The 9,572-nt window shown below is 27.0% G+C and overlaps 1 protein-coding gene and 1 pseudogene across 2 annotated transcripts; both read right to left on the bottom strand.

The window, feature by feature from the left end:
• Positions 1-1,047: 1,047 nt before the first annotated feature.
• LOC114174739 (uncharacterized) lies at positions 1,048-4,427 on the bottom strand (annotated as a pseudogene). The gene is made up of 5 exons (XR_014984975.1): positions 4,179-4,427; positions 4,000-4,098; positions 2,316-2,459; positions 2,125-2,226; positions 1,048-1,567 (listed from the first exon to the last, which is right to left on the bottom strand). The product of XR_014984975.1 is annotated as an uncharacterized LOC114174739 (transcript).
• Positions 4,428-7,164: 2,737 nt separating this feature from the next.
• Positions 7,165-8,617, bottom strand: LOC114174040 (uncharacterized). The gene is made up of 6 exons (XM_028058781.1): positions 8,310-8,617; positions 8,111-8,209; positions 7,979-8,020; positions 7,710-7,854; positions 7,517-7,618; positions 7,165-7,396 (listed from the first exon to the last, which is right to left on the bottom strand). Exons 1-6 carry the CDS (start codon positions 8,523-8,525, stop codon positions 7,338-7,340), a joined length of 663 nt encoding a protein of 220 aa, XP_027914582.1. The 5' UTR covers positions 8,526-8,617; the 3' UTR covers positions 7,165-7,337.
• Positions 8,618-9,572: the final 955 nt, after the last annotated feature.

Below are 9,572 nucleotides of genomic sequence, written 5' to 3'. Positions count from 1 at the left end.
ATCAATACAAAAATTTAAATAAATATGGTTTTCGAAAAATTAAACAATAATTAATAAATTTAAAATCCAAAACTTTAAGATAAGAGTTTATAGATTTTGTTCTTTTATAACATAAAAACTTTCTCAATTCTAATAAACATGAGACTGAAATTTGTTTGAATTTCTATCAATATTAGAGTTAATGAAAAGGAAGGAAAAAACAGAAAAAAAAAAAAGAAAAAGAAGAAGAAAAGCATTAATGTGTGACAAATTTGTTACAAAAAAAATAAAGATATTTTAACTCACTTTCTTTATCCATTTTTAACCTATCACTCCAATCATCCTTCTATTATCTGTTTTTATTTTTTTAGTGGTGTGATGTGATAATTCAAAGGTGATGTAAGTTGTGGATTAAAAGTGAGTCAAAATATCATTATAAAAAAAATATCATTTAATTTATTCTTTCAGATTAATTTGTCCAATACAATAAATATTATTAATAAAATGTTTCCATTATTTACCAATTTAAAACTCAAAAGTTATAATGATGTGACCAAATTTAATTTTTATATCAAAGTTATAATGATGTGAATTTTAATATATTATATAAAAATATTTAATAAAAAATGTGAATTTTAATATAAAAATTTAATTTGGTTTTAATTTGGAGAGGGACCAAATTGGTTAATATTAACAAAAATTGGGACCTAATTGAACAAAAATAACAAATATAAGGACCAAATTGAATTTAAAACATTGACTTTGACACGTGGCACACTACTGGGTTGACACGTGGAAATTTAAAAAAAAAATAAAAAAATAAAAAAATTCAAAAAAACCACGAAGTGACACGTGGCACACTCTTGGATTGACACGTGTACATTTAAAAAAAAGTCAAAAAAATTTAAAAAAAATTAAAAAATAAAAAAATAAAAATAAAAAAATTCAAAAAAACCATGAATTGACACGTGGCAGTCCTGTTCATGGGTTAATGATTTGAACGGTGTTAGCAAAAAAGGACCCAATTGAACAAAATTGACGAAAATTGGGACCTATTTAAACACAAAACCAAAATTAGGACTTATTTGAAAAAACTTGACGAAAATTGAGACAAAAAATGTATTTTAACCTATTTTCTAAAAGTAAACTTGTTCTATAAACAAACTTGTACGTGTTTTTTTTCTCTTAATATAGATTTAGAGTCATGTATGTTCCACATAATTCTATTAGTGATATTTTGCTTGCAAAGATATCTTGAATATCAAAGCTGTGGTGGAAAACTTTATTCCATAATTAACTCAAAATAATTAAAATTGTTGAGGAAGGATCTGCATGTTTTACTTCATATGTTAATCTTTTAATTAATAAAAAGGAAAACAACAACATATTTTCTTCGTTTACTCGTATGTTATCTGCGGCTTTCTTTATTTACACGGACCAACAATTCAAGTTTTTATTCATAAGCAACAAATTTACGGATAGAAATGAACTTGCAAGAAAATATTGTATCACAATCGTGCATTTACCGGTGACACCATCCTCTGAATCGTGAGAATGAAACCCAGCACAGTTTCAAGATTCTTGCCATCTGCAACAAAGAAGACACAAATCAAAATCTCAAATTTCAATGAAATTGTACGCCTGAACAATACTAACTCTAGTCTTGTTTTCATCGTTAATTTCAGTAATATCGTTAGGATTCACCGTTACGTTCTTAATACATTTTGAAGCATGGAGTTTTATTATACTTTTGTTTTTAGAAAGTGTTTCAAAAAGAAATAGAAAAAAATAAATATTTAAACTGTATTTGATCTAAATTTATATATTATGTGAGACAATAAGATGTTTACAGAGAAGGTTCACTAGAGAAATACAACACTAATGTGACTTCAGCTCAATCACATAAGGCATCGACAAATCACTCTCAACCAAAAACCTTAAAACAATATGTTTATAAATCTTTATTCTTATATAGTATTTTTTTTATTTATTTCTAATCAATGTGAAACTTAGACTCAGACTTGAATTCCTAAATGTTTCTAAATTATGTGAGACTATCATATGTATAAAAAAAATTCTTGAAGAACACTAATGAAATGGTAGCAATGAAAAAAATTAGTAATTAAAGTATGAAATACCACTAACCAAGTTTTGGAACCGTGTGACCTTCATCGTGGAAAATCACGATAGGATCCTTGAATGCTTCCAACAAAACAATGTGCTCTTCTCTGGCAATATCAGTGGCCCCTTTACATTTACAAAAAGAAAAAACTTTTGATGGAAGAGACAGAAAAGTGAAATTTGTTGAGAATGGAGTTGAGTTTTGTTGAAATTACCTATAAAGTGAAGGAGGGGATATCTATTATTTCTGAATATGCATTCTTAGCTAATTCAGGCATTGCGAACTTCTTTCCACCAAACTTGCCTCCAGAGATCACAATCACGAACTTCATCTTCTTCACCTTCGTAAATGCTACACCCTAAACTCATTCTCTCTTGTCAAATCATGGTAATACAAAACTTCATTCAAAAATATATTCAAGTTCTATTACAAATTCTAGAAAAGTGAGTTCAAGTAAATATAACATTCACTTTTAATCTTTTTTACTAGGTATTTTTCTGTAACTTGCTTAATCCCTTGCAAGCTTAACAATTATGATTGAATTCAAGTTTGAAAAGCATTTATTTTGAATTCTAATTTATAATGTAACAAAGGAATACAAAAGTTGTAAATATGTTGTTTTTAATTTATTATATATAATATATTAAAAACATGATAAATATTACCATAGCATTTCATGACATGATAAAAAGGTCAAAGAAGATTAGTTTCTTAATTTGTAGTATCTGTGATTGCAGTCCTGGCATTACACCAGCCAAAAGTGCCCCGTGAAACACATTGATTCCTTATTACTAATAAATAATTCATCTAGATTTCAAAAACTGAGTGATACACAATGCAGAATACCTAAATATTGGATGCAAATAATTTGACCTCATGAAGTTTGAATTTGCCTTATAAGAAAATTGATGGCTCAAGCTTAATTAACTAATTAACTTAATTAAAGAAACTGAATTTGACTACTTAAAAACCAGATTAAATTTAAGTTTTGTTTATTTAACTACTTATTTATAACTTAATTGATTATATTTTAAAAATATATATATTTTTAAAATTTATCCATATGGCATGCTGAAATATTATTTATTATTTACTAGACTCTCGTTTTAATTCAACTCAAAACATTATAAAGCTAAACAAAACGAATTTTTAATAAAAAAAATAGTATATATATATATATATATATATATATATATATATATATATATATATATATAAGAAATTTCATAATATATTATATCGAAACCGCTACTGATCAACTTTCCATGTCAAGCTTTAGAGTCAAGGATTAAACTCGTTTAAATAATTAAGTATGAAAGTTTGAGTTTTTCTTCATTTTTTTAAATAAAATAAATTTAAACAAGCAATCTGTCGAATTTGGATAAATTATTAATAGTTTGATTAGTTTATTCCTATCGACAAAATTAAACGTCATTAAAATGGTATAGAATTTTTCTTTAAACAAAAGTATTACCATCAAGATAAAAATAGGATGTATATATTATTTTTGTTTGAACTTGTTAGAATATATTTTTGAATAGATTTGAAATGATTATTATATTATATTAAGAAGTAAATTATCAGTTTAATTAAATTTTATAAATATAAGTTCGGGAAGTGGAGTTCATAATTTGACCATATAGAAGAAATCATCAGTAAAATGACGCTTGTATAATAATTTTCCTTTAAACAAAGGTATTATCATTAAGATAAAAGCAAGATCTATTCTTTCTTACCAAAAAAAAGTCAAATTGAACAAATTTGACGAACTATTTGAAGATAAAAACAAACTAATTTGATAAAATTTCATGAATATTAGACTAAAAAGATATTTTAACGTTCTTATTAACATGGTTTAGCATCTCTTGTATAATAAACACAATATAACATCTTTTTACCTGAGAGAAACCCATGATACCTTGAAATGGACCATTATTGACCATGTAGTCTTCGATGTATGCTAAACCTTCTTCAAAGTTTGTATACTCAGTGAAGTCCTGCACAGAAACAAGCAAAATTTAGAAATGTATATGGTGATGAAACATATAACATGAAACATGATTGTTCTAACAACAACCTCATTGGCATGAAACCATTCGTATCCTTTAACGTCAGAAGTAGTTCCCTGTATGGGAAAGGGACCATCGAGGAAGACAAGGTCGAGCTTTTGTGTTACAGATTTTGGCTACTTCCTCAACACTAATTGCTTGAAATTTTCTGCACTGCTTCCATGCCCATGGAGGCCGAGGATTCTGGGTTTTCTTTGCCTTTGCTCTTCCATAATCAATGCACAAGCTCCATTTCTTCCAGTACTCTCTCACTACAAATATTGTGATTCAACAACACAACTTTCATGCATTTAATTTATTTCTTTATATAAAAACTTCAAAATTGAAAATTTATAAAATTGAGGTATTACCTACCTAACATGGTACCACTTATGTAATGCCCAGCTGTCTAGTTTGTCTCAAAATTAACGTCTAACAATTAATTAAATTTTCTAATTAAAATAATAAAATTGCCAAAGGATCTTTCTAAGCGGTGTTCTAAGATATTTGTTAAAGATAAGTAATATATATATTGGATCCTATAAATTTGCATAATTAAGTGTGATATTAAATAAAACCTGTCTTAATAATTATTAATATAAATTTATTTTATTTAAAGGACAAAAATGTCCATATATCTTATACAATGTGTTTAATATTTTATTTAATGCTCATCAATAAAAATTAGAAAATAATTAATAAAATAACTATATTATAATGTTGCTAAAAATTAAATATAAAAAAGTTTAAATTAACATAAAAATCAACAAAAAAATAATGTTAAATATTTAAAAAATTTATAAAAAGAAAACAACTAAAGTAGAAATATTTTTTTCTTTTTAGTAAAGACCTTAAAAATTATAAAGTTCTTATTTCGTATCAAAAAGTTATTGTTTAAAAATTTAAAAAGATATTTTGATTTTTATAAAATTTGTTATATGTATTTATACAATTTAGTTTAACGTATTTAATTATTTCCAATTTTAATATAAAAATGATGAAATCAATGCAAATTATTTATTGTTTAACCAGTATTTTTAGGATACCAATTAGTGTTCCATTATTGAATACTAAATACATATTTTTATCTTATTTTATCATTCTAAACTTTAAATATATATATATATATATATTATTTATTTATTTCAAAAATATTTATTTATTAAACTTTAAATATTATGTCAATATGAGAATTATTAGTAAAAGAGAAAATGTTTTATTAATATACAAATATTGAAAAGTAACCATTTACCTGAAAATATATAAACTAAAACATTATTTTCAGAAGAGTAGACTGCCAAAAGTACCATTATGGAGCTGCAGCACCAAGAAGCATTAAATGTCCTTAACGCAGTGTTCCTTTGTAATAACGTCTATTTTTATTTTTTTTTATTGTTCTCTGGCTATTATTTCGCTGTAACATAAAATTTATAAGGGACAACAGTTTCAAAACTTGCTCTCTACCAACAGTTACAATTATGGTTATAAAACTTTACAGCGATGAATTTATACTTCTATTTATTGGTTGATGCTCAACCCATATGTAAATTTGTTTTTTAGTTAACGAGTATATGTCAGAATTTTCTTAACAAAACAGTTCATTTTATTTATTTTGTTGTGGAAGATGGTTGGCTCCAAGATTATTTGGTTGGATTAAAAGACTTTCACTAAATCTTTCCATTTTCTCTTATTTTTTCAAATTATTAGAGGAATATTAATTTTGTGATCTTTCTCTCTTTTCCTTTCTATTTAATTACTAAATTACTTTATCACTCATCTCAATCGATAATCATCAGTCACAAATAAATACTATTTTTTAATAATTAATTATATATGATATAATATACAAAATTTATCTCAATGGTCTTCTACATGTTCCAATTATATCCAAAAATATTTTAAGTGCATCAAAATTCACTAAAGATAACAATGTAATTTTGAATTTTATTGTTATGTTAAAAACCAGAAAAACAAGCAGATAATTTTACACGGAAAACTTAAAGATAGCTTATATATATATTTTCAACCTTTTCACCAATCTTGCATTTTCTTTGCTAATAATACTCATGTACCTCTATTTGAATAATACATTATTAGTTTCATAATTTCTTACTCTTTGTTCTTTCTCTATCCTTTTCATCTCCCTCTCTCTTACAAAGAAAGAAAATATAATGGAGAATACCTAAGAGACACTAGCTTCTCAAATAAGTTAATTAAGAACTACTTCAATGAATTTTGAAAATTTTAAGCTTAACTCCTCTTCATAATAAACAAAGACCATCGTACATTGAAACTCAATACATTTCTACTACATCTATTTTACAATTATATCCTTTATTTTCTCTTTTTCTTTACTTTTTCGATAATTATATTACTCCTAAAGTTGAACCGGCAATAATCATTTAGATGAAAATCTCCTATTTGGTTCTTTTGGAAATATAACAGTCATGACAGTGTGGTAATATCCAAATTTTATATTATAAATGTATAAGTAATTAGTTATAATTTTATTATTATTAGCTTTTTATTTCACAAAATAAAAAAATACTTTAAATAATACAGATTTTAACATAATAAATAAAAATATTTAAAAACTTTAAGCAATACAATTCTATATAGATGTATCAAAGGTCATTTAAAGTTATATAATATTGCTTATTTTTACAATAATGCCGTTAAACAAATTTACAACTAAAGTAAATCGCATTCCTTATATAAAGAATGAAGTTAATATAAACATTTCCAAAATGCTTATGACCAGCTAAACAAATTCTATTTATTTTTAAGAAAATGATTCCGATATTCATGTTTTCCAAGAGTCTACATGTGTGAGGGAATGACAGAATTGTCATTTACTAATTTTTCCATGTTTAAGAAGTTATTTCTTTGGAAGACTTAATGGAAAAACTTAAAATATTTAATGAAAACAGTAAAATTAAAATACTTTATCAATCCAATCTTTTTCACTGCATTGCAGCTTCAAATCAATTGCAGAATAGATCTTAATCAACTGCATAACAAAATAAACCCTTTCAAATTTAACCATTCATTGATGCTGACTTAATATATTGGAGTTTATCGCGGAAAATCCTCATTAGTATATGGTTTCAGTGAAGTTTTATAATATTGTTACAAGATAGAAAACTGACAGAAAGTTTGCATAAGATTCAAGTTTTGATATCACCATCTTAAATCATCCTCTGAATGCTGTCAATAAAATTAACCATAATTTCAAGACTTTTATCATCTGCAACAAAGAAAGACCAAATCAAAATCACATTGAGACACATTATATGCACAAAACCAATATTCAAATGGCAACAATCATAGTTACAATAAAAGAACTACAATAGGAGAGTTCACTAACCAAGTTTGGGGACTGTGTGTCCTTTGGGGTGATGAATCACAACAGGATTCTGGAATGCTTCCAACAAAGCAACGCTCTCTTCCTTCATGAAATCTTTCTCCCCTTCACCATAGAAGATAGAATACAAGTTTTAGAGTTATATGTGAAGAAAAATTTGTTGAAGCAGAATCATAAGTGAGGGACTTGAAAGTACCAATAAAGTGAAGAGATAAACAATCAATTGGTTTTGAAAATGCCTTAGAAGCCAATTCAGGCATTCCAAACTTGTTTCCACCAAACTTGGCTCCGGATATCACAATCAAAAACTTGATCTTTTCTACCTTCCCAAGTGCTACACCCTATAAAACCCAAAGTATTCATTCTTTCACCAAAGGGGAATCTCTTCACAGAAGGAAGATCAACTTTATTAAAATCTAAAACAGAAAGTGTAAACAGCATTAAGATGAGTTTGTGTTTCAGTACCTGCGCTTGCATTCCTGGTAATGCAGCTGCTAAAATTGCTCCCTGAGACACAACATTCCTTATTTTCTCAAAATTGGAAAAACAAAAGACAGAAAAAGTTGAGAAATAACATTGTAGCAGCAGAGTCCGCACCTGAGAGAAACCCAATATACCATCGAAAGGACCATTTTTTAGCATGAAATCTTCTATGTATGCTAAACACTCTTCGAAGTTTCTATACCCGGAGAAGTCCTGTACACGAAAAAGATAAAAACGTAAGAAGAAAGCTCTACTAGAATGATGTCGGAGGTGGGGATTACTAAGGTGGAGACTGTGTTGTCTCTACAGCAACCTCATTGGCTTGGAACCATTCATAGTAAGGAGGATCAAAAGTGCCTTCAACATCAGATCTTCCCTGTGCAGGAAACTGGCCATCGGGGAACACCAGGTCCAAGTTTTGTATCACAGATTCTGGCCATCTTAAGACCAATTGCTTGAGGATTTCGCCACTGGTTCTGAATCCATGGAGGCACAGGATTCTGGGTTTTCTCTGGGTTTGGTCTTCCATAATGCACAAACTTTAACTGCAGGTTATTGCTCCTACAATGGGGTTGGTGCTTGCGTGAATTGAAATCTAGTATCTATTTCTTCGGATTTGAGGAAAATCTAAGGGCCCACGTCCCAAAACCCATCATTTAATAAATATATTGTAAATTTTAGATTTCATCTGTATAAAATCGACTCAATCTAAATAAATAAAATATATTTTTCTAATTTAAATTGTATCTCTATAATTATTTTTAATTCTAAATATAATAATTTAGTATTTAAGTTATTATATACATATTTTAAATAGTTATTATTATTTGTAAGTTTATTTATAGGCAGAACCGGTTTAAGTCTATTCCAAAAATAATTCAGTTTAATTTATATTATAATTTTTTTTAATTGAACGGTTTGATTATATGTACTTTTTTCATGTTGGCAATTAGAGATACTAGTCTATTTTAGTAGTAGTTTAATAAGGTAGCTGGGTATTTAATCCGCCGAACTGCCTTTATACTAAGCATTTAATTTAATCTTTTATGCATTTTTTTTTTAACTTTTTGGTTATGCATTTAAGTTTATATTATAAGTTTTGAAAAGAAAATCTACCATAATTAAATATCACATCATTATTACAAATTACAGGTTTTATATTGGTTGTTAAGCATTTATATTGGTTAGAAAGTTAGAAAAATTTCTTCATTTTATTAATTGATGTATTAATAATACGTGAGATAATGATATTTTAATTCAATTTTTTTAACTTACTTTTAATTTATTGTTTCAATTATTATTAGATTATTTTTTTTATTTTTTTTAATGATGTGATGAGTTAATGATAATTAGAATAATAATTTAAAAGTGGATAAAAAAATTTAGGAAGCGAGAGGATTCGTGGCTATATATTTGCTCACATAGAAGAAGACACGGTTGCTCACACTAGTGACGACTTAGCCCATGTAGGAGTGGGAGTGAGAATGGGCTGGGGAGCCCAATGGGCTGTGGAGAAGGCTGGAGTGGAAGTGGTCTTCTCGTGGTTGAAGAAGAATGCAGGAGAGTGACAAGTACA

Source organism: Vigna unguiculata, chromosome 2, assembly GCF_037176805.1.
Source record: "Vigna unguiculata cultivar grain cowpea cultivar isolate G323 ecotype 2 chromosome 2, ASM3717680v1, whole genome shotgun sequence".
In the NCBI taxonomy this organism is placed as follows: Eukaryota; Viridiplantae; Streptophyta; class Magnoliopsida; order Fabales; family Fabaceae; genus Vigna; species Vigna unguiculata.
The sequence above is the reverse complement of the archived record's forward strand: the minus strand, read 5'-3'. Positions and strand labels throughout refer to the sequence as shown.

Bases quoted from the DNA above. Each gene is read 5' to 3' on its own strand.
- LOC114174040 (XM_028058781.1), bottom strand. From the start codon at position 8,525: ATGGAAGACCAAACCCAGAGAAAACCCAGAATCCTGTGCCTCCATGGA. The intron at 7,855-7,978 runs GTACTGAAACAC...TGGGTTTTATAG, and splicing joins TACCAGGAATGCAAGCGCAG to GGTGTAGCACTTGGGAAGGT. The intron at 7,619-7,709 runs GTACTTTCAAGT...TCTATGGTGAAG, and splicing joins TTTATCTCTTCACTTTATTG to GGGAGAAAGATTTCATGAAG.